At 37.6% G+C, this 25006-nt stretch overlaps 2 protein-coding genes across 7 annotated transcripts in view; both read left to right on the top strand.

Moving 5' to 3' along the window:
• bcl7a (BAF chromatin remodeling complex subunit BCL7A) overlaps positions 1–9390 on the top strand; it is a 61904-nt gene extending 52514 nt beyond the window's left edge. For all 3 annotated transcript variants that reach the window (XM_041203482.1, XM_041203484.1, XM_041203483.1), the window contains exons 5-6: positions 3452–3576; positions 4531–9390. In XM_041203482.1, coding sequence (XP_041059416.1) covers positions 3452–3576; positions 4531–4605 — 200 coding nt within the window. In that variant the 3' untranslated portion in view covers positions 4606–9390. The remainder of the gene's footprint in view (positions 1–3451; positions 3577–4530) is intronic.
• A 3988-nt stretch (positions 9391–13378) lies between these two features.
• The window catches only part of LOC121286390 (MLX interacting protein), an 88532-nt gene continuing 76904 nt past the window's right edge, over positions 13379–25006 (top strand). For 3 of the 4 annotated variants that reach the window (XR_005944928.1, XR_005944927.1, XR_005944929.1), the window contains exon 1: positions 13379–13808. Coding sequence is in view for 1 of the 4 variants with exons in the window: in XM_041203481.1 (XP_041059415.1) it covers positions 13504–13808 (305 nt within the window). In the remaining 3 variants the exon portion in view is untranslated. The remainder of the gene's footprint in view (positions 13809–25006) is intronic. The other variant, XM_041203481.1, reaches the window with a different exon arrangement.

A 25006-nucleotide genomic window follows, 5' to 3' on the forward strand; every position in this document is an offset into this window, starting at 1 on the left:
GTCCATCCTGTCTTTATTCATTACCAGCATGTGTTTATTTTTACCATGGATAACTGGTAATGATAAAAAGTGGAAACCCAGACTGAGTTTCCTCTTCTTAAATAGGGGCTGCTAAAACCCAACTGTAGTACTCACAGTAGTCCAGTTAAAATGGTCTAACTCAGCATGGAGCAGGGATCATATCAAGTCTATTCCGGTTTATATGATTCAGCTAGTGTATATTCACTGACTTTCAGGGAAAATACTTAGTTTTTAAATAGTTCTTCCACCAAATGCCTTGACTGGCTCATGGTTGAGTTAAAACCTGTTTTCCTAAAACTATGCATTAACTATTCAGGCCCTCAATGCGTAATTCATATTTTGTGCTTGGATCAAGGTTTCATGTTTTTATGTTCAGTTTGCACACAAACCTGGTTGCTGTGCTCTATACTTAGTATCAGCCATCTTATAAATAGCCCAATGAATCAAATTCAACAGAGTACTATATTTGTAAATATTTTGATGCATTTTCCAGTTTGCTTTGAATGTTGTCACCTCCACTCTATATAGTACAAGCTGGGCTTTTCTACCTTATCATTTTGGCTAAAATTATTCATGCTATTCCCTTCCCAGCAAATGCCCTATGCTGGTAACCATGGCAAGACTTCTATTTCTACATCAACTCTTGTGTAAATGGGCTGTTCAATTTGCAGCAAAAATTAGACTGACCAGCTCCCTAATATTCAACGATGTACCTTGTAATAAACCCAAACAATAACTATTTTCATTGCAAAATAAACTTTATTGCATAAATATTAATTATTCATTGCAATAGAGAATAAATAAAGAAAAGTAATCAGAGCAAGCCCTTAAACTACATCTTTAAATATTAAAAATATCTCCTTTTAAGCATATTAGCATGATCCTTGATGATATCCATTCATAATACAGTAATCCCGCCAGAGGTGCTTTTTCCAGAAGATTAAACTAAATACTTCACTAAGTATGCATTGTAGGCTGGTTAAGAACATGGAAAGGCAGGCTGTTTAAAATCTGGTCTGTACAATATTCTGAAGCTCTATTTAGTTTTGGTTCATAGTTAACAATGAATCTTAAAATATTCAAATTCTTTTGGGGAAGGAGAAATTAAAAGGGTGCCTCTGGATGTTGAGATTTCACATTTCCGTTATTTTAGCAGTACTTTTTTGTCCGTTCAAAAAAAACAAATATTGTGAATTTTGTATGATTGAATTTTTTCATTGTGAGGACGGGTATGCTCTATTTACTGCTCTAGTTACATATTTTATCGTCAAATACTTAATTGTTAATGAATAATCTCAAAAATGCTTCTCAATTTTTGAAATATTTTGACTTTGCTAGACAAACCCATTTCTTTAACACCATTTGTAAGATATTTGGCATTTGTCCTGCAGCATTTTGGTATGGCACTGATTTATAAAGGCTTCTTGAGTTTTTCCAGTTTACACACAGTCCTGACAATGCATTTCTTGCTTCCCCTAAAGAATTACAAACCCTTTTTCTATTCATGCTTTTAAATTGAACTCTAGTGCCTGAGGCTGCTGTTTAATATTAATCATAGAATGCTACAGCACACAATGACCATTTAGCCCACTGAGCCTGCACCAACTCTGGTGCAATTAATCCCACTCCTCATAGTTGATATATTTGAAACACTTTTATTTTAGTAATAATTGATATAATCTGCACTATAGACTGTTTCAAGGTACTAAATTGCAAGATGCTCACTAAGGTGAGACAAGCTGTTTGTTTATAAAGAGCTTTTATGATCCTTCCCTAGCTTTAAAAGTTGTGGATTTATGTTTTAGCATAGTCAGTCTGGAATATTAATTTGTGACTGACTTAATTTTGGAAATTTACTAACCTAGAGTATTTCTGATAAAGACCTAGGCTTCTTTTGGCAGATATTCTGGGGGCTGGTTTTAAAAAGTTACTGACTTACCTAAGTTGCACAGTCACAACATTTCCTGATGTGTTAAATCTATAATTTTGAGGGAATTTAAAAGTATTTGGACTGAACTAATTTTAATTTTCCATCTACTCTCTGATTTAATTGTTTGCAATACATGTCAGACGATCAAAACAGTTATCCCTCAAAAAATATAAATATTTGTACAGTTCGTATATTCCAGTTTTCTCTTAGAGATGATGGTGGCGAGAAAGCATTCAGCTGCTGAAAGCTCAAGTTTTGAACATTAATATTAATACCTTATTTTAAAAAAATTGTTAATAGGGCTCTGCTTCAGTTCTCCCACCCACCCAGAACAAACACCCCACGGGCAAAGTGACTTCCCTTATCAAATTTGACTCTATTGAATGACCATGTTAGAAACTATTATTGTCTTTATGCTGTCTTTTTGAAAGAATTTTAGAAATGGTTTGACTATTACATTTGATAAGGAGCTCCTTTTATGGATTAGGTACAGTTATCTTTTCAATTTAGCATGAATATATTCAAATATATAGACCAAAAGAACACTAACGTGTGTTTTTAATTGAATGCTATAGGATTATTTTGAGTGAATGGGTAGAACGTGTATCCATTTCTCAGAATTGTTCTGTATGTAAATTTGGGAATGTTATATTTTTACACTTGTGTATAAAAAATTCTTGGCAGCAATACTTTTCCATGCTGAAACAGTTTTGCCAAAATATTCCACTAGATTGTGTAGAGATTTTTTTCAACTTTTATAAACCCCATTTCTCCTTTTTAGGTCATCTATATGCCATTTAACGGCTGAAGGGCTGGCAGGCAACTTGCTGGCTGCTTACTTGTATGCTAGTGCTGTTTTGTAACTCCTTGCTAGAAAGTGCTTGAGTGAGGCCTTGGGTAATGGGCATTATTTTGTTCCAAATGGCTGAGAATGAAAATTTGAGTGAAATCCTGGATGTGACCGTGTGACTTCCAAACTCTGGTCAGTGCATTGACCTCAGGTCTGGTGTGGCAATAATCTTTTTCTTGTTTGTAGAATGATAAAATTAGAATTGATTTTAACAGTTTAAAGTTTGTAAAGTGTATTTTGAAAAGATCTTTTAAGCTTATTTGAAGTAAATTTATTAAACTGAAAATCTCCAATTTCTGTGCCCAATAATGTAACCTAAACTGCATCATTGAGGACAGCTTTTGTATTTTATTGGTGAACATTTGGTTGAAGTACTAAATTGCTAGAAAATGTCCTTGGTCAGTTTTCTTGGAGGGAGGGACTCAACTGAGCATTCTTTCATGTCATGTTTCTAGCAAACTCAAGGTCTACAGCTTGTCTTTTATCAGATTATTGATTACCACCTTTACAGAATCTCCATCTTAAGGTAGTGCCTGTCTTCAATTAAGGATATTAATCTTTGTGAAATCCTTGTATTAGTATTACAGGTGCATTTGTAAAAATAAGATAGCCTAATAAATCTTGTATTTACTCTTTTTCTTTTATTGTAGACACGTCACCGCCAGCAGAGTCAAATTCCCAAACTCCCCCAGAATTATCTCCAACTGATTTAGAGAAATCAGATGTGCAACCTTCAGGAGTGAAAGAGAGCACAGAGACTACCAAAGATACTCAGGTACAAATTAGAAAATTGTAACAGTGCAACAAATGCCAATCGTATTTAGCATTTGTTATACTACAGAATTTTTTTTGGAAAGATAAATTGTCAGTTGTTAGTACAGAATACCAGATCTGTCCTGATAAGTGCAAGGTGAAAAGCTTCAACTGCATGTCTCATTTTTCAACAATACTCAAAAGATAAATTATCTAAGATGTTAAGCTGGACTTTTCTGAATTTTCAATGAATTTATTGCTTGGATATAGAGTTTAAGAATGCACTTCTAAGACAATGAGACAATGTTAGTTTCTTGAAAAGCATTGCTGTGCAGTTGATTGATTCACAGATGCATTGACTCCCATTTACTTTGCAGTAAAATAAGACATAAGTTTTCCGACATAAACTGAACCAGGTTGGAATCCAAGGGCAGGCAGTCTTATTAAAGTGGAAAGTATACTTATGCTCAATGCAGTCTATTCTGGTTAAAAATAATTAACCATACTTGTCCTGATAATCATTTCATGATTAAGCTAGAATTTACATCAATGACCATATCATAAATATGGTTTGATTATCATCTCTCTTTAGTACTCTCTCTGGTAAATGGCATTGGTTGGAATATATGTTCCTTTGTCTGAACTTCACAGAACAATTGCATGTGGAGTGTTCTGCACTTATTACTTTTTCAACAATTAAAGCATTGGGTTGAAATTATGAATTTTGGTGGAAACATTTATAATGTGCGTAGTGCTTTCCGCCAAAGCTTCCCTGCAAAACTACTTTGCATCACTGCTTTCTCAGAATAAAAGGTGGTCATTGTCTATGTGTGAACTTTATAAAAGTTTATTTTGTTGTTGGTTGAACTTTGTACAACTTCCTTACACTCAAACTTTTACTGTGTACTTTAATAGTAACATCCTAGGGAGGATAATGTTAGTTTGATTGTCAAACTTAAATTTTTTTTTCCCCTAGGAATCTGAAGATGGGGAGCCACTTCCAAAAAAGATCAGAACAGAGACTTCTCAGCAGAGTGCTGAGGAGAGTTAGGCTGCCCAGAAAACTCTGGGGTCATTTTCCATGCAAAGGTACATCAACAGGCCTCATTTCAGACCGATCTTCTAGAAACTTTCACATAATACTGAACATGGAGGAACCACTGACCACAAACGAATGTTGGGTCATAATCCAAGAAAATTTGGGAAGACTGGACAGATATGATGCTGACTAATTTCTCCTGTGAATACACATTCTAGTGATTTATATATTTAAATTACTTTCACTGTTAAAGCTGGGAGGGGTGGGGTAGAAGAAATGGACTCAGGAGGGTTTACGCACTGGTAGTTTATAAAACTTGTCAAGATCACATGTTTTTGCTGCTGTATTTCATTTCTTTTATTTATGTTGTAAAATATTTAATGATGGTACAGGTCAGAATTAGCATTCGTGTGAAATCCATTATTCATGCCATTTAATTCCATTTTTGTGCCTCTTTTTAAAAAAAAAAACCACTATTTACAGAAAGTGCCCTATGTTTGCCTTGAAAGTAGTAAGACTCTGTTGTGATCATGTTTAATCAGTGTAGCAAAGTCTGAACTATTCAGTCCTTTTCATGTTTAGGTTTGCAACTTTAAAACACTCTACAAGTATCTATAGAGATCTATTTCCTTGAATACAGCCATGTATATAGGTTCTGTTCATTTACTAATGAGTGAAAATATGGATTTCTGGATACAATAGACATTTGTAGTTGAAAATAAATTTCTATACAAAGGCATTTATGGTAAATGTGTAATTGGATTCATCTTGTGGATTAACCAGAAATCTGGATGTAAAAGGAAACTTAAGTAATGAATAGTATAAGCAGAAATAGTTGAAACTTAAAAATATTTAATAGGCTGTCATAGTCCTTTGGAGAATGATCTGATGAGTCATTACATAAGAGCATCCAAATGAACATGTGCTGTGTAGGGAAGGTGAGGTAGTTCATAGAGAGTTTGCAACAGATTTTAGTGATGCTTAGGCAGGCCTGAGAGCAGGGCAGTCTTTGGGCGCTGCCAGTTGTGGAAAGACTTTTTAGAAATGGAAGAAAATGCAAATACTGTACCTTAGTTCTCATCTTCTAAAAACATTAATAGTTGAACTATTTCTGTACATCAAGTTTCTGTTTTATCAGCTAATGCAAGCTAACCCTCCACTCAGAGTTGTTTCTTCAGTACTGGAGGAAACATTTGACCGAAGATGTGGGAATATAATTATTTTGATGTCAAATGTTACATTTTCAGAAGCAAAAAAGTGGAACAGTTTCTTAAATCACTTTTTTTGTGTAGTACAAGTGAAATCCTAAGGCTTCTGTGGATTTAAACCCTTGAAACCCCTATAAGCCCTGAAAGCTGTGGCATTAAAGATGTAGATACAAGTGTGAACTTGGGAATCCCCTTCTAGGATTTGGAATGGTTTTACTTGATAATAGGGTAATGTTTTAAATACCAATTCTGAAGTATTGGTAGACTTGCTTATCTCTTTCATTCTCATTTGAATGAAACCTGTACCATTTAATCATTTAAAATGTTGATAATTACATTTCCCTGTGACAGGATTTTTGTTGCTTTTTTGGGATAAATGCTGTAACTAAGGAAATTGGTTAAAGGCATTACTGCTTTATTTATTTGAGACTTGTTTGGTTATTTTTGAGACCCATGTTCCAGCACTAATATATGGAACTGAGCATTAAAGAAGTTCAGAGCCACGGTTGTATTCAAGGAAATAAAGTTGATGTGTATATATACCTGCACTGCATTGCAGTAGTGCTCTGCATAAAAGTGCTTATGTGCTAAGAACAAGAATACATATGATTCTGACAATTCATTTGCTCAAGATTATCACCCTTTCATGCTTCACATGCCTGAGTTTTTCCATTTTAAATGTTTTGATATAGTTTTGTTTAAAATGAATTGAATACTTGATAACTTTATGATAAAATTGAACTCCAACAGTAAATAGCATTCCTATTATAAATGTTTGAATTTCTAACACTTGGGCCACTTAAGAATTCTAAGACATGAATCTGAAGGCATTTTGGTGGAGAAATTCAACTCATGGCCATCTGTTTTTAATATCACATTCACACTGCAAATGCCTCAATTTTGCACTGTGATCTGATGTGCCAGACCAGCACCTGGTGTCACATTGGTTCAGACAATACGTCTACCTGAAATGAGCATTGGACTCAAATGTGCAAAATCAGTTCCACGCTGGTTTGAGGCTCTGAGTGCATACAAATTAGCAGAGATTGCAAACTGCATGATCTATCTAGTTGTATTGGGCTTTGAGCGACCTATCCTTGAAGGGACTGCTAAGAGGCCCAGGAAGTGTGGAGTTCTATTTTTTTGGACTTAGAAGCAAGAATGCTCCTCTTGGACCCTGAAAACTCTGGCTCACTGCTGCTGGTACATTTGAGGACCCATCTCCCCCTCCCCCCCTCCTAGATTCAACCTATCAGCATGGAAGCTTGATAATTTTCCATTTTCCCCAAAGAAGAAACTACAGCAAGATATCTATTTGTACTCTGTGTTCACAGCAGCATTTAAACAAAGCCAAATTTAGCTTGTGTCTTGGGTTGGCACAGACTGGCATTGCTCTGCAGATTTTGCTCTCATTTTGGGTGCAAATTGAATTGTTCAACCATTTTGTCCTTTCACAGTTGGCTAAAATGTATGTCTGGTGTTTCGATTACAGTTTTTGGTTTATATACTTTTTGGGGGTAGGGAGTGGAAGTTGGTTTCAAATTTATTGCTTGGTTATCTTTGTATTGCAGGAACTATACAGATAGAATGTCAGCATTGTGTGCACGTGAATACTATTTGTCATGCTAGTGGGACTACTTTGTGCATTACACTAGGTTGCAGTGACTCAGGAACTTAGTATGTCTGGTTGTTTCATTTATGATCGTGTGCTTAAAATTCTGATGCTCAGAAGTTGAAAATAGCCCTGGCAAAAAATGTATCCAGTGAGTCTAGAGACCCAAGCCATTGTATAAAGTGGTCCCAATTAATTTATAATTTGCATTTACATGTGCAGCATTTTAGTAAAATGCTTGATGTGCCAATTCTTGGCCACTTTTTTATTGCATAATTTTCATAAGTGAAGTACTCCTTTATGATGGGGACTTAGTAAAGTTGAGTCTCATAAATTGAACCTGTTTTACTGTTGCCTATAGAGTATAAATAGGCCTGTGATTTTACAATTTGGAAACTGGCTGAGTGGAATTGGATCAATTTGCAGTTAGTATAACTGAACCACATAACCAAATATCAAATGATGTGAAACTCTCTAAATACAATAATACTGAATAGTGACAGGAGAAACAGGGTGTTTCTTGGTACTGAGGATGTATACTGTTTGAAAATTCCTGTACAGTAATTGACATATTTGAGTCACATGTTTGTACTTAGTTTAGTGGTCCAAGTTTTTCTTGGACCTTGGCAGTGCTATTTTAGGTACCAGGTCCATAGGGAAGGTTTCATTTATTTGAAAACCCTAAAGGAAACTTTTTTTTTTGTTTTTCCTTGCAGGACTTCCAAAAGCAATCCCAGAAAGATATAAAATTAATATCCTGTTTCCTTCAAATAACTAGTCCAAGTAATCATTCATTTCTGATTTACTTTGGAACCTTGTTATAAACTACTGGGGACCGACAAAACTTTTAACTAGGTTCCACAGTACTACTACTACTGCTAAACTCTTTTACATTTTTTGGTTTTGTATGCAATGGATGCGTAAACCAAAAATAGTTCAAGTTTTAATAGAGAGTTTACTAAAAGTGGCGAGGTGTATAATAACCCCCAAACTTGAGTGAATTTTATGTAGGTTTTTTTTTAGTTTCAAGACTGCTGCAGTGAAAGTTAAAGTTGTATACCTCGTGTCATGAAGGGGCTCAACAGTATAATTTTTTAAAGCTATGAGCAACACTAATGAACTTTGTAGGTGTGGTATGAATATTTTATAAAATCGGGTGTAGTCTTGCCTTCCATTACTAAGTTTGGCTTTTGCTAATAGCATTTCTGTATGATGTAAGTTGGGTATTGTCTTTCTTTCATTCCATTTGAAACATGTACAGTTGTATGTTCAAGAAAGCTTCTGGCAAAAGAAAAGTAGATAAAATGGTTTTTATTTCATCATGAAAGCAGCACCACAGCTAAAGCAGAAAAATTTTATGTAATTTTTATTTAAAAGAAACCTGGGGATAGTGCAAGTTTTCCTCTCATAAAATGAAAGTTGGAACTTCTGTTACGTTTTAGTTACTCCCTGAAGCTTCCTCCATCTGAGGAATACTTTAAAACAAATCCCATCTATATCTGTTGAACTCTAAGCTGTTATATTGCTGGACTGTAATATTGCTATGGCCAGAATGAGTGTTTTAACTCTGTTGTCTAAAGTTTTGTCTTTCAAATTTTGCCCTTCCAATTTTTATGTTGAAAGAAATTGAAGAACTACATTCCAAATCTTTGTAGAAGTGCTGGCGCTTATTTACTAATAAATCAATATGGCAGCATACGCTCTCTTGTAAGTTTAGGACTTGAAATCCATGCTACTGCTACATTCTAACTACAGAAAGCTATGTGAATACTGTCCAGGTGTCAACATGAATAAATTTGTGATCAGATTGCCCATTCTATTATGATTTCCAGAGACAGAAGCTATCATGAAAAACTTAACACTTTCCAACTGAAATGCAATGTGTTGTACAGCAGTATGTTTTCTTTATTTATTCTCAAGTATGGTTTGTACCATGTACAATGGCTCTGTTTTCATGAATAAAAAAATTGTATAACACATTGTGTTTTTATTCAGTTAACAGTTATGTATTGTATTTTTATTTCCTATGGATGACAAAAGGTTATAAATACAGATGATATGGAACCTAACAAAAAATGAAACTGTACAAGAACACCAAGCTCATTTTGACATACTTTCTGACCAACTAATAAACATAAGAGAAATAAGATCCCACACATTTCTATTTGTTAACATTTTTCTCCCACTGCATCCAAAATTAAATGATTTCAATATTGTTGCACTACAAATTTATTTTTTATAGTCAGATTCTACTTTCAGAACTGACACTTCATTGTAGAAAAACATTTTAAATTTGGAGATAATCATTTAATGATAGTATGGTGATGCAGTTTACTTGAGAATCTAGAAATAAGGCAAAGTACACTTTCAAAACTGCTGCGTGACTTGACAACTTCTGGATGGGGGGGTGTGGTCATCTCGAGGTCAGCAGCGTATGGGGAACTTATGGGGAACTTGTTTTCAACTTCCCTTTTGATCTTGGATGGGTATTGCTTGTAGTTTTCAATGACCTAATGCATGAAATGGAACAATGAAACCAGAAATTTGTTTTCTTAAGTACTGATTCTTCAGGTAGAGATTTGATTTTACATAGTATTTATTGCTATTCACATATCTCGGTTATACCTTTTTTTATTTTTTTCTCCTCCAACCCCATTTGTTTATAGTTTTACTTATTTTTCAGCTTATGCAATATAAAATTCATTTGTTTATATACTTAACTGTTTAAAATGTAGCTTGCATTTTAAGTATTAGTTGACTGTAGAGTTGAAGGTGCCTGATGCTTCCACGTAACTCTTTGGCAATATTTCATATCTGCCTTGATGTGCCATCTTAGATCAATCCCATGTATATATTTTTGATAAGCTTAAACCTTCCTTTAATAACCTACTTATCAGTGAAATTTAACAGCATAGATTTTGTTGAATCTTCCTTTGGTTTCCTTAAAATGTACTAAGCTGCCAAACAAACCCTGGTTGATCTTTTGTATACACTGCAGCATCAGATAACTCAGCACAGTCCAGCAATCAAATCTAGAACCTTGATTTGTATAGTTCAAATCTGCATTTGGAAACTGAGCTATGTGCAATGAGGCAGAAGATCCAAGACCTAACAGCCTGTGTTTAATGAAAGACATAGCAACAGGAGTAAGCCATTTAGCTTCCCAAGCCTGTTCTGCTGCCATTCAATGAGATCATGGCTCACCTGCAGCCTAACTCTATATAGCTCCCTTTTCCTTGTATCCCTTTGGATAACAAAAATCAATCTCTGATTTGAAATGAACAATTGATCATGAGTCAATTGCTGTTTGTGGAACACAGTTTCGAACTTCTACCACCCTTACTATAGAGGTGTTTCCTAATTTCACTCCTGAAGGATCTGGCTCTAATTTTTAAACTATGCTTTTTTTGTAGATTATCCGAACTGTAGAAATAGGGTACAGAGAGAGAAATTCTGTTGTCCTTTAATATCAAACTTTAATCAGTTCATCCCTTAACTTCCAATTCCAGGGAATACAACCCTGATTTGTGCAATTGCTCTTCATAATTTAACCTTTGGACTCCAGGTATCATTCTGGTAAATCTGTGCTGCACTCCCTCCAAGGCTAATATATCCTTCCTAAGGTGTGATGCACAGAACTGCGGTCAGTACCCTAGGTGTGGTCTGACCAGGCCTTTCTATAGCTGAAGCTACCCTTTTGCTTTCTAGTCCTTTTTAAAGACCAGCATTTCAATAACTGTTTTGATTATTTTATGTACCTGTTTATGAATTTTAATGATCTATGTACCCAAAAAACTCTTTGGACTTCCACTGTTTCTCCATGAGACATGTTTTTTGATGGCAATTGCAAAATGTATATTTATACATTTGCAGGCAAAACATGTTTGTTCCTGTAAATCTCAAATATGATGGGTGAATTCATACAATGCTTAAAACACTTCAGATCTCTCTCAAAATATACAGCTCTAACAACCTCTACCCAGTTAGAGTTCTGGTTAGAGCTCATCTGGGGTGCTGCATTCTGGTCTGGGCAAGCATCTCAAGTGCGTTGCAGATTCACTATAATACTGGGGCTGGAGGGGTTAACTTGTCCAGTTGGATTGATTAGTGTTGTTTTCTCAAGTAAAGAAAAAGGAGTGACCAATTGAGGTGTTTAAGATGATTATGGGATTTGATAGGAGAAAACGGTAGCATAGTGGTTGTTACTGGACTAGTGATCTCAAGGCCTAGAATAATGATCTGGAGATGTAAGTTCAAATCCCACCGTAGCAGTGAGGGGAATTTAAACTCGGTTAAATAAAATCTGGAATTAAAAAGTTACTGTCAGTGATGGTGACCATGAAATTACTGAATTGTTGTAGATAGTGGGAAACTATTTCTTCTGGGAGGGGAGTCCAGAACATGTGGACATAATCTTAAAATTAGAACTAGGCCACAAAAGGTAATGGAATTCTGGATTTCCCTCCCTCAGAAATCTTTAGAGGCTAAGTCAATTATGAAATTCAAAACTGAGATTGATTTTTGTTATTCAAGGGTATTGAAGTTTCCAAATGAACGTGGGTAGGTAGAGTTAAGATCTACCATGACCTAATTGTATAGCAGGATTGAATCACCTACTCATGTTTTTGTAGTTTGGTTTGCCATATGCAAGTCAGACCATTTCTAGCTGGCAATTATGAAGGTTTGCAACCATTTAAGTGTATACAGTTTGGTTGAACAAGATAAATTTATTGCATGACTTTTTTGTACAAAATAGCAACTAAAACTCTTCCATGATATATTTAAACCTATTTTGTAATTTAATGTTATTGTGCTTATCAACTTTTTTATTATAGTAGAATTGACTTCCACCCATGAACCTTTGCCCCAATATGCTAACAACTTGTGATGTGCTTATGTTAATGACGATCTGTTTAGCAATACCACCATAAACCAATTGACATCTTAAATGTAATAGTTAGAGTTGTAAGACACAATTGCCCCATCTAGCTAGTTAATTGCTTGATGGCATCATCTTAGCTGAGATTACTTTTACTCAGTTTTACTAAAATTCTGAATTTTTTGTTTTTATAATCCAAAGGTATTGATATGAGGTGAAGGTGGGTGCAAAACATTATAGATGTTGGAAATCTAAAATAAAAAGAATGTTGTTAACTCCTGTTGACAGACCCAGTATTAACGCTTCAGCTCAAGCACCTGGAACTGGCCGTTCGGTGGTAAATTAGCCATGATCTAATTAAATGGCTTGAAGGGTTAAATAGTCTAGATACATATTAACAAACGCTAATGCTTTTACACTGCATAAATATGTATCAACTAATTACATAAATTATACAGTTGGGTTAGTAAACTTGAGAGCTGCATGTATATGGAAGTTCCTCATATTTCACCTCTACATTTTCCCAACTTAGGCCGTTGACTTGAGCTGGTGTACCCTTATCCAGTTGCACTCCTGTATCTTCTCCAAATAGCCAGTGTGTGTCGGTAATGCATTCTTGTTAGGTATTTTTTAAGAATAAATCTGGACATCCTGCTGTATGATCAAAAGATCAAGTTCCGAAGCAACAAAGCCTATCTGATTAGAGCATATTTAAACAGTCCATAAAGATTAATTCTCTTCGATCTGTTAAATTCCCACAATAAGTATTTTTAATCCCTAGCAAGAAATCTACCTCTTTAATCTTGTTTATGGCGGATCAACTAAATAATTTAACAAGTCGTTGCATTTAAAACGAATTCACTGTCTATCGTGTTAATGTACATATAGGTTAGGTTTTTTTCACTAAGGCTGTCAAAAGAAATTCAATGATGACGGTAAATTTCCGGCCTCACTCCTGTTGCTGTAGCTGCGAGCGGGTGTTGTCACTGACCCGACCAATTCCGAGCAGCCTCTTGCCAGTTGCCATGCGCCTTTAAGAAACGGCGGCCTCTGATTGGAGCGGGCTCCCCCTAGCCTCTCTTCCCTCCTCCCCCTACGGTTACTCAGAGGCGAAGCTGCCGAATGAAAGAAGGGAATGAGGCTCTGGAGAGAAAGTGGTTGCTATTTGCTCGCTTCACTTCATAGCTGCGCGATCCAATAGATCATTTAAGATGGCCAAGGACGTGTTTCTGCTGCGCTCGGCCAGGACTCCGGTGATTATTAAGCAGGAGCCCGACGACGATTCGGACGCTGACGAGCCCAATTTGAAGAAGTCGGACGAGCTGCAAATCATCCACAGCGGGCATTTCATGGTGTCGTCCCCGCACCGCGAGCACCCTCCCAAGAAAGGCTACGATTTCGACACCGTCAACAAACAGACATGTCAGACCTATTGCTTCGGCAAGTACAGCACGTCCCACCTCTCCATCGACGCATCCCTGACCAAGCTGTTCGAGTGCATGACTCTGGCATACAGGTGAGAGGAGGCCGCAAGGTAAAAGTGCCGCCTGTAATCTTAGACCCAGGCTTTGTTTTCCGAGTGGTTTGTCAGGGGGTGGGGGAAGGGGCCGCGAGAAACTCGATACCCATCTTTGTTTTTCCCTTTCAGCACCCGCGGAGATTTGGGCGTCATGAGCTATTTTTAGACGCTTTGGCGAGATCCCGTTCCTTTTCCTAGGCCCCATCAAGCTGAAATAAAATAAATAAAATTCTGTAGCGTGACTTTTCACTGCCTAGTCTCTCCCTGGAGGTTTGGAATCGAGTTTATTTGATGAGTGGGGAGGAGAGGGAAGTCCTATTTTCAAAAATCGTAGCTCTAATATGGTTGTAATTGTAATTTCGCAGCTGTCGTTTTAAAAGTCATTATATGAACTCTGCTCTAGATTAGAGCTTCTCGGTACACAGATTCATAAAAGGAAGCCATTCTTTCCATCGTGACAGTGCGGATTCTTTGAAAGAGTTATACAATTTGCCCCAATCCCCTGCCCTTTTTCTGTAGGCCTACGTTATTTTTCTTGTTCTCGCATTTTATCTAATTCCTTGTTGAAGGTTCCAATCGAATCCTCTTCCTCCACTTTTTCAGTCAATGCATTCCAGATCATCATAACCACGCTTAAGAAAAAAAAAATCATTTTGGTCCTTTTTACAATTGCCTTAAACGTGTGCATTTTATTTGTTAAATCATTTGGTGAAATTGTATGCTTTTAAAAAAAGAAATACAGCATTTTGGGTCTGCAAGTTATCACAGTTGATTGGATCACATTTTTGTTTAATCACCCTTGACTTCAGTTCGTTAATACTTTTTTCCCAAAAAATGGAATGAGGCTATTTTGATAATATTAAAAACAGCTTGATATAAAGTGCATTTGAGGAAGAATGTTCTTAAGGGGATAATTGAAAATGATCTTCCTAGTAGCATTTATTGTGAAGATGTTAAGGTTCTTGGAGATCCTAGTCTATTTTAGCACTTGTGTTTGTATTCTGCCTTGAACTTTGTTTTTATCAAAAGCCTTGGAGCAATAGGGGTTCATTGACCTTGAGTGTTGTAAATTGCATGCTTTTGAAATTGACCTTTGCTGCAACACCATAGAAAACATTCTAACAATGGACTTAATTAGAAGTAACTTGTTGTATAACTGCTTTACATTTAAGTTCTGAAGAGAGAAAAGATTAAGTATGGCGGGGGGTGGGGAGAACTGGCAGGTGGAATTCAGTTTGCAGAAGTGTGAGATCATCTACTTGGATCCATGAAAATCAAATCAAAATATTTTCCTTGTGGCTAGAGACTAGGAACTGTGGGAGAGCAAAGAGATATGGAAATCCATGTACATAAATCAGTTAGAAAAAGTAATCCAAAATCATAATGGAATGTTGGTCTTTAACTCAATGAAGTTATGTTTCAGTTGTACAGAGCCTTAATCACATTCCATCTGGAATACTGTGTTCAATTTTATCCACTAAGCCACACATTGGCTTGGAGGGGTGCAATCCAGGTTCACCAGCGTTTAAAGCATTAAACTAGTAGGATAGATGGAGCTATTTCCTCTGGAGGAATAACAGGGAGCATCATAAAATTAGAACTAGCCATTTGGGAATGAAATCGGGAAGTATTTTTTTCACATGTAGAGAGTGGAAATCTGGAATTCTGTCCTTCCAAAAGGATAAATTGAAATTTGCAAGACTGATCGATGGATACTGTAGATTGTGGCGTATAAATAAACCTTTGAAGCCTCCAATCCCTCCAAAAACGGGTCATTTTATACATTGAGTATAAAATGTGAACCGCTAGTTTTGATGTAGGTGATTGCCATTTTCTAATATGAGAAAAAATCATAATACCACACATTATCGATTCTATAACTTCACTCCATCTTCATCCATCCAACTGTTATCATGGAACAAATACACAAACTCCTGCAGTGAACTTGATTTTCAGCATGGTTTTTCATATTAAAATTACCATAAGCTTTAATTTTGTTTTGTCAGCCATACAGACAAGCACCACCATGAATCTTGTCTTCTCATGTGCTGTTGTTTTTACTAGACCAGTTTTTTAACCTTTCCACTTCACAGTTTAGTTGCTGGGCATATCAAAATTCATGGGCATTTCATTCATGTTGCCAATGTAACTTGATGGGTACTTGTTTTTTCGCTGTTGTCAAATAATGAATCGTTGGAAACTGGTAATTTTGGTGTCCAGATAGTTTGGTATTCTTTGAGCAACCTGGGCTTTCTGCCGCAATATTTTTGGTCATAAAGCAGGTACACCAACTAACTGTTGGCCTGACATCTTTTGCTGGACTTTGGTTCGACTTAGTCCACTTAAGTGTGTATATACGTGTTGCATTCCTGGTGATGATTTTTGAGGACTTATTCCGATATATGCAGCTTAAGATCAGGTTAGTGGCTGGTCCCTCTTCTGATGGTGCATTTGGTCTTGGTGGATTTCTTCAGGGCTAATTTCTCCTCCTCCCGTTCTCACGCCAGTTTTTCACTAACACCGAATCCCCTCGCTGCAGCACAATTATTTGACGAGTGGAGCAAATGTTATGACTTAGCTTGAAAACAGCTTTGTACTTTATTCTTCTTGCCGGAGGACCCATTTCTGTTTGTCATATGGTCTGTTCTGTCTGGATGCCTCTTAAACTCCTGCACATCTCCCTGGCAGCATGGCCCATATCACCTGCTTGATCCTGTGCACCGGTTTATAAGGTGAATAAAACATGCATTTCCAAGATGAAAAACTGAGACTGACTCTTAATGTGAGTATAGTATTTTTTTTTTAGCAGAAAAGGGGTTGACTTATACGCCGCGTATAGACCTAAACGTGGTTTTTACTGCCGAAAATATGGGGTCGTCTTATAAGGTTGACTTATAAGGATATCAAGGCATTTGGATTAAAGTTACAGATCAACCATGATCACATGGAATGGTTGAACAGGCTTGAGGGTTTGAATGGCATATTCTGTTTCAGCCTTTTGGATAAATAATCCGGGCCTTTAGTGCGAGTTTAAATACTTTGCAACTATCTATAGAGTTCTGTAAAGCTGTCTGCTCTAATATTTGTTCAGAATGTACAGTTGAGGAAGGCCATTTAGTTGTTCTGTTCAAAAATGCCCTACACCGCCTCCATCACAATGTTCAACTATTTCAAGAAAATTATTCCAGGCTTTTGCCCCCACGTGAAAGTCTACTGTATGGTGTGTACTTTTTTGTGTGAAGAATTTCCTGACGAGAGCCTAAATATACCTTTTACCAGCTTGAGCTTGTAACTCGCAGATGCCCCTTGTTCTACTGTTGTGATTTAGTTTAAAAGTAGTGTTTTGGATTTACTGTTTCTGCTTTCTTTACTGCTGCCTAACCTGAATGAATGAGTTTGGATTTATAAAGTGTCTACCATGAACAAAGTGCTTTACAGAGAATGGATCATTTTTTGAAGTGTTGTCACTGTTGTAACACTAAAAAGATCACATCTTGGTTTGAAAATCATTCAAATTATTTTTCTTAACTCAGTTCTCTGGTGTTATCATCAATCTGTGACTTCTCTCTGAACTGCATTGAGGGGGTGAATTGTTTCCCTTTATGGATCCATCTCACTTGAGCTGGAATGCTTAGCTGTTCCATTCTAAATCTTCACTTAACAGCCAGAGCTCATTTTCAGCTGATGGTACTTGTGTTAGAATATTAGTTGAGGCTGAAATTTGTTCTTGGGCTCTATAAAAGGTGATCCAATTTCTTTTTGCTGTGAAGGTTCTTGTAGCTGTTGCCCTCTTAAGGACAAAAATATTGAAGTGTCTCTGATATTTCATAGCCAACAGTATATTTGGATCTGGTGCAATAATTCTAAAACAGCTGCTAAGTGATCCCCAAGATTTGTCCTTCTACCAGAGGAAAATATTATGGTTCTTGGGTAAAGACAGAAGATTCTCAGAAAGTCTGGCAGCATTCGTGGAGAGAGAAACAGAGTTAATGTTTCAGGTCAATGACCTTTCATCAGAATTGTTCTGATGAAAGGTCTTTGATTTGAAAAGTTAACTCTGTTTTTATCTCTCCATGATGCTGCCAGGCTTGCTGAGTATTCCCAGCATCATCTTCATTTACCCTTCTATCCTTTTCAAATAACAAATCTGACCAGGCAAGTGCTAAGGTGAAGGGATTTGGAGCTGGAGATATATGAATGTAAGTACTTGTCCTGAGATTTCGCTAATCGTTTTAGATTTATTTGATTTTCTTCCAACCACATTTTACTATTTAAATTTGTAACTTGTACTATTAAATTTATATCATAACGTAGTTTTTTGTGGATTATGATGCAGTGTGCAGTGACTGGTTGAGATTATCTTAGAATTTGTAGGTGTGAAATTAGAGTTAATGGTGTCTTTCAATTAAAAAGGTCAAAATTGGGAAGCGATAAGCCCAAGATGCATGGCATTTCCAAGATTGAAGAATAAAAAATGTGCAAACTGGGCTATGTGATAACCCCAAGCTTGGTATTACTGAGTTAAAAGCCTGAAGAGATTTTAGGAGAGATGAAATGATGGTGAGGAATTCCATAGTTTTGTGCTCCTGGGAATACCAGCCACAGTAATATCAGTAAGATAGATAAAGGTTACGTGAGAGAGATATTACTATGTTGGAGCAAACTACAACGAATGCGTTGGCTATGGAATATTGCAAAGACACATGAAGCTTTTTCCCCTCTTTAGGGAAGTAAAAATTACAAGCATTTTGATGTAGTGACAGCAACAGAAAATTGAATTTCCATTTATTGAGCCCAATTTCAAATTTCAACCTCAACTATCATTCAACCTTGACTAACTTCAGCTGAAATTCTGCAGCGTACAGGTACTTTTGTTCACCAGAAGGTGTGTCGTGATGGACAGTGACAAAGTTACGTTGTACTGCATGACTGTATAGGCAGATATTGTAAATTGTCTTACTGATGAATGTTATAGTGCCTGTATATTTACAGTGTATGGTTATCTAATACTTTGTTTCATAGAGTTTCTAAGAACAATTTCTGGAAGAATGAAAGAACATAAGAAATAGGAGTAGGCCCTCCCAACTTTTGGGTTTGCTCCATTATTCAATAAGATAATGGCTGATCTTCCATCTGCCCACACTATCCCCAGATCCCATGGTATCCAAAAATATATTAATCATTGTCTTGAATCTACTCACTGAGAGTATCCACAGCCCTCTGGGTTAGAGAATTCCAAAGATTAACAATCCTCTGAGTGAAGAAAATTTTCAGTCTGATCCCTTATCTTGAAACTGAAAGCCCTGATTCTAGACTCACCCGCAAAAGTGAGTAACCTCTCGGTATCTACCTTTTCAAGCTCTCTCAGAATTTTACATGTTTAAATGCGATCACCTCACTCTTCTAGGCAATATAGACCCAGTCTACTCAGTCTCTCCTCATAAGACAATTTCCTCATCCTAGGAGTCACTCCTCCCATGCACTCCCTCTAAACCAATTAGATCTTCCCTTCAGTAAGGAGACTAAAACTGTACACGGTATTCTATTCTGTACCAGTAGCAAGTGGGAATATATTTACTATCCCTGTAATAAAATATAAAAATAGCTGATCATCTCAGCATGTTAAGTGGTTCACTGCTAGGCTGATAAAAGAAATTACTCTTGTTTCTATGGGAGGAAGGGTTTAAGATGACCTTTTGTCAGACAGCTCACTAAAACCAATCATTACAATATTAGGATTAGGCCATGAAAGCAGAAGCTTTGACAGCAAATGGCTGATGGCTTAGGCCAAACATAATTTATTCTATCCACAAATAAAATGTACATTTTAATGGCTACATCAGATAAATGGGAGGGTTTAGAATTGAACTGGAGTAAACTTGATAACATTTGGGCTGAGACATAAAATGTTTAATGCACAATATTTTAAAGTATCTAAATTAATAAATATGTTTGTGGTTAATACCCAGTTATCATTTGGAAAATAAAACCAGATCTTTCTTTTTCCTGGTTCTGTTTTTTGAGTTCAGCTTTTTTCTTCTTTGTAGCCTAGAGGATTGTAAGGTTTAAACTTGGCATTACTTTATCAGTGCTTCATGATTACTTCCCTTTTTATGCTTGATGTTGTCCTATATAATGAGACCTTGGCTTTCACCTTGGTGTCTCAATAAGCAAGGGCAACCTTGGGAAAAGAACATAAATGACACTGGTACTGACTTACAGAAAGCAACTGATTGCACTGATCCTATGCCCTTTCTCACCCAATAACCCTCCATAAGACCATAAGACATAGGAGCAGAAATTAGGCCATTCGGCCCATCGAATCTGCTCCCATTCAATCATGGCTGATAAACCTCTCAACCCCATTCTCCCATCTTCTCCCCTTAACCTTTGATCCCCTTACCAATCAAGAACCTATCTATTTCGGTCTTACACTCAATGACCTGGCCTCCACAGCCTTCTGTGGCAATGAATTCCATAGATTCATTACTCTCTGGCTAGAGAAGTTTCTCCTCATCTCTGTTCTAAAAGGTCTTCACTTTACTCTGAGGCTGTGCCCTCAGGTCCTAGTCTCTCCTACTAATGGAAACATCTTCCCCACGTCCACTCCATCCAGGCCTTTCAGTATTCTATAGGTTTCAATCAGATCCTCCCTCATCCTTCTAAACTCCATTGAGTATAGACCCTGAGTCCTCAAACGTTCCCCATATGTTAAGCCTTTCATTCCTGGAATCATGCTCATGAACCTCCTCTGGACCCTCTCCAGGGCCAGCACATCGTTCCTGAGATACGGAGCCCAAAATTGCTCACAATACTCTAAATGTGGTCTGACCAGAGCCTTATAAAGCCTCAGCAGCACATCCCTGCTTTTATATTCTAGTCCTCTCGAAATAAATGCCAACATTGCATTTGCCTTCTTAACTACCGACTCAACCTGCAAGTTAACCTTAAGAGAATCCTGGACTAGGACTCCCAAATCCCTTTGCACTCCAGATTTCTGAATTCTCTTCCCATTTAGAAAATAGTCTATGCCTCTATTCTTCCTACCAAAGTGCATGACCTCACACTTGCCCACGTTGTATTCCATCTGCCACTTCTTTGCCCATTCTCCTAACCTGTCTAAATCCTTCTGCAGCCTCCCCGCCTCCTCAATACTACCTGTCCCTCCACCTATCTTTGTATCATCTGCAAACTTAGCCAGGATACCCTCAGTTCCTTCATCTAGATCATTAATGTATAAAGTGAAAAGTTGTCCCAACACTGACCCCTGCAGAATTCCACTAGTCACCGGTAATGGCCACCATACTCACCTCTGCCCCCCAACTCTATCCATGCTAGTACCTTGCCTCTAACACCATGGGCTCTTATCTTACTGAGCAGCCTCCTATGCGGCACCTTGTCAAAGGCCTTCTGGAAGTCCAAGTAGTTAACATCCATTGGCTCTCCTTTGTCTAACCTGCTTGTTACCTCCTCAAAGAATTCTAACAAATTTGTCAGGCATGACCTCCCATTGATGAAACCATGCTGACTTTGTCCTATTTTACCATGGACTTCCAAGTATTCTGAAATCTCATCCTTAATAATGGACTCTAAAATCTTACTAACAACCGAGGTCAGGCTAATCGGCCTGTAATTTCCTGTCTTTTGCCTCGCTCCCTTCTTAAATAGAGGGGTTACATTAGCGATTTTCCTGTCCTCTGGGACCCTCCCTGACTCCAGTGGTTCCTGAAAGATCACCACTAATGCCTCCACTATCTCTTCAGCTATCTCCTTCAGAACTCTGGGGTGTAATCCATCTGGCCCAGGTGATTTATCCAGTTTTTCAGTTTTCCTAGCACCTTCTTCTTGGTAATGGCCACCATACTCACCTCTGCCCCCCCAACTCTCTTGAACTTTGGGGATGTTACTTGTGTCTTCCACCACGAAGACTGACGCAAAGTACCTATTCAGTTCCTCCGCCATTTCTTTGTTCCCCACTACTACTTCTCCAGCGTCACTTTCCAGCGGCCCAATGTCCACTTTTGCCTCTCTGTTACCCTTTATATATCTAAAAAAAACTCTTGCAATCTTCTTTTATATTACAGGCTAGTTTATCCTCATATTTAGTCTTCTTCCTCCTTATTTCTTTTTTAGTTGTCCTCTGTTGGTCTTTGTAGGCTTCCCAATCCCCTGGCTTCCCACTGCTCTTCGCCACATTGTATGCTTTCTATTTAGCTTTTATGCTTTGCCTGACTTCCCTTGTCAGCCACGGTTGCCTCGTCCTCCCTTTAGTATGCTTCTTCTTCCTAGGGATGAATTTTTGCTGTGTCTCCCAAATTACTCCCAGAAACTCCTGCCATTGCTGTTCCACTGTCTTTCCTGCTAGGCTCATTTCCCAGTCAATTCTGGCCAGCTCCTCCCTCATGCCTCTGTAGTTGCCTCTATTCAACTGTAATACCATTACATCTGATTCCAGCTTTTTCCTCTCAAATTGCTGGGTAGATTCTATCGTATTATGGTCACTTCCTCCTAAGGGTTCCTTCACCTTAAGCTCCCTTATCAAATCTGCCTCATTATACATCACTAAATCTAGAATTGCCTGTTCCCTAGTGGGCTCCACCACAAGCTGCTCTAAAAAGCCATCTTGTAGACATTCCACAAATTCCTTTTCTTGGGATCCACTACCAACCTGATTTTCCCAGTCTACCTGCATATTGAAATCCCTCATGATCACTGTAACCTTGCCTTTCTTACATACCTTTTCTATCTCCTGGTGTATCTTTTGCCCTCATCCTGACTATTGTTCGGAGACCTGTACATAACTCCCATTATGGTTTTTTTACCTTTGTGGTTCCTCAGCTCTACCCACACAGATTCTACATCATCTGACCCTGCGTCGTTTCTTGCTATCGATTTAATTTCATTTCTTACTAACAGAGCAACCCCACCCCCTCTGCCAACCTGCCTATCTTTTCGATAGGATGTATATCCTTGGATATTTAGCTCCCAGTCCTGATCCCCTTGCAGCCATATCTCCGTGATGCCCACCACATCATACCTGCCAATTTCAATATGCGCCTCAAGCTCATTTCCCTTATTTTGTATACTGCGTGCATTCAGATACAACACCTTCGGTCCTGTATTTCTGACCCCCTTCTCATTGTCGTCCCTTTATCTGATGTACTTGAAGTTAGATTCCAAGCCCTTTCCAAACACTCTGTCCTATTTTGTGTTCTGGAGACTTTAATAGCCTCTCCTGGGCTCTCCCTTTCAGTTTTTTCATAATTTTCCATGAAGTTGAATCCACCCCCGCCCCCATATGCTAACCTGCTGCTTTCTTTCCCATTAGTCATACTACTTGGAGTTTTGCACTTCCCTTCCCCCCCACTTTCTAGTTTAAAGTCCTGTTGACCACCTATTTACCCTTTTCGCTAGAACATTGGTCCCAGATCGGTTCAGGTGGAGATCGTCCCAATGGTACAGATCCCGCCCTGCTGCTTTACTGGTTGGTTATCCAAAGTAACCTTGTTGATTGTGCAGTTATCTTTAACTGCACTGCTGTTGAGATCCATATCTCAGTATAATAACACATGTATAATTGTGGCCTTTTGAACCATTGCATGAACAGGGGTTTGCAATGTGACTGGGTTGATTTATACATGTAAATCACACTATTGAAAACTGTAAACATTTAACAAAAATAACATGCATGGTTAGGGGTCTTTGCCAGCAAACATTATTAAATTCCAATCAGTTGGTTTACATTGTGCATTGTTAAGTAAGAAAGACATTTGGTCTGAAACCCAGTGTATACATAAATAGGTTTCAAGTATGGGGGGGAGGGGGGATTGTTCAACATATGAAAACATTTAATGAAAAATTTTATACATTTTATAAAAATAGATATTCAGAAGAATTGGAAAGAAGAAACCTTACTTGAATGATGAGTGTTCAAGGTACATAGATGGATAGCTTCGCCTATAGATTTATGTTAATTGTCTGATTATCTTTTTCTATTTTCCCTCCTCCTTTCCCGCAGGGCATTAGTTCGGGTATGATTCCTTAAATGGCAGGTGTAGCATCTTACTGAATGGCCATTCTTCTTGGCAGCCTAGATAGTGAATATTGCAAGATGAGCTAGATCCTGCTCTCATCTAATATCGACATACACAAGGATTACTGAATAGAGATCAGAAGCAGACAAAATAGCTAAAATTTCGTAACCCTGGGACTGGGACCAATTTTAGAACTACATTTGTCACCCTAACTGACAGCAGCTAAATCAGAACACTCAGTCTGTCATCCATCAGAAAGCTCAGTTTGTATTTTCTTGTTGTGAACCGTTGGGATGTTTAACTTAAAAAGTAGAGCCATTAAACTTTCTCAAACCCAGCTATGTTTTCAGCCATGGCTCAGTTGGTAGCAGGCTCAATTGAGTCTCAAGGTTCTGGGTTTAAGTTTTACTTCAGGACTTGAGCACAAAAATCTAGGCTGACACTTCAGTACAGCACAGGGAATGTTGTACTGTTGGAGGGGCTGTCTTTTGGATGAGGCATTAAACCAAGTCCCTATCTGCTTGCTCATGTGGATATAAAAGTTCCACGGCATTATTTCGAAGAAGAGTAGGGGAGTTATCCCTGATATCCTGGCCTCCCTCAATCAACATTACAAAAACAGAATTACCTGGAAAAACTCAGCAGGTCTGACAGCATTGGCGGAGAAGAAAAGAGTTGACGTTTCGAGTCCTCTTTTCTTCTCCGCCGATGCTGTCAGACCTGCTGAGTTTTTCCAGGTAATTCTGTTTTTGTTTTGCATTTCCAGCATCTGCAGTTTTTTGTTTTTATCTCAAAAACATTATCTGTTCATTATCACATCGCTGTTGTGGCAGTTTATTGTGCACAAATTGGCTGCTGTGTTTCCTATATTACAGCAGTGACTACGCTTCAGAAATGCTTTTTGGCTGCAAAGTGCTTTCAGATATTGGATGTTTGTGAAAAGTGCCAAAGAAATGCAAGACTTTTGTTTTTGAGATTGAAAGGTTCATTTCTGTTGTGTGCCGCCTTGTTATCCCAAAGTTTTATTTCTGCCCTCTTGGTTCAGCTCTTTTTGAATGGGCATGCTTACATTTTTATCTGCTTCATTTCAACTGGACTATGTTGCTTTTGAATTAAATTGTTTGTTGAAAGTGATCCTGCTTCAATGTTAGAAAATGGAAG

Source organism: Carcharodon carcharias, chromosome 13 (assembly GCF_017639515.1).
Source record: "Carcharodon carcharias isolate sCarCar2 chromosome 13, sCarCar2.pri, whole genome shotgun sequence".
In the NCBI taxonomy this organism is placed as follows: Eukaryota; Metazoa; Chordata; class Chondrichthyes; order Lamniformes; family Lamnidae; genus Carcharodon; species Carcharodon carcharias.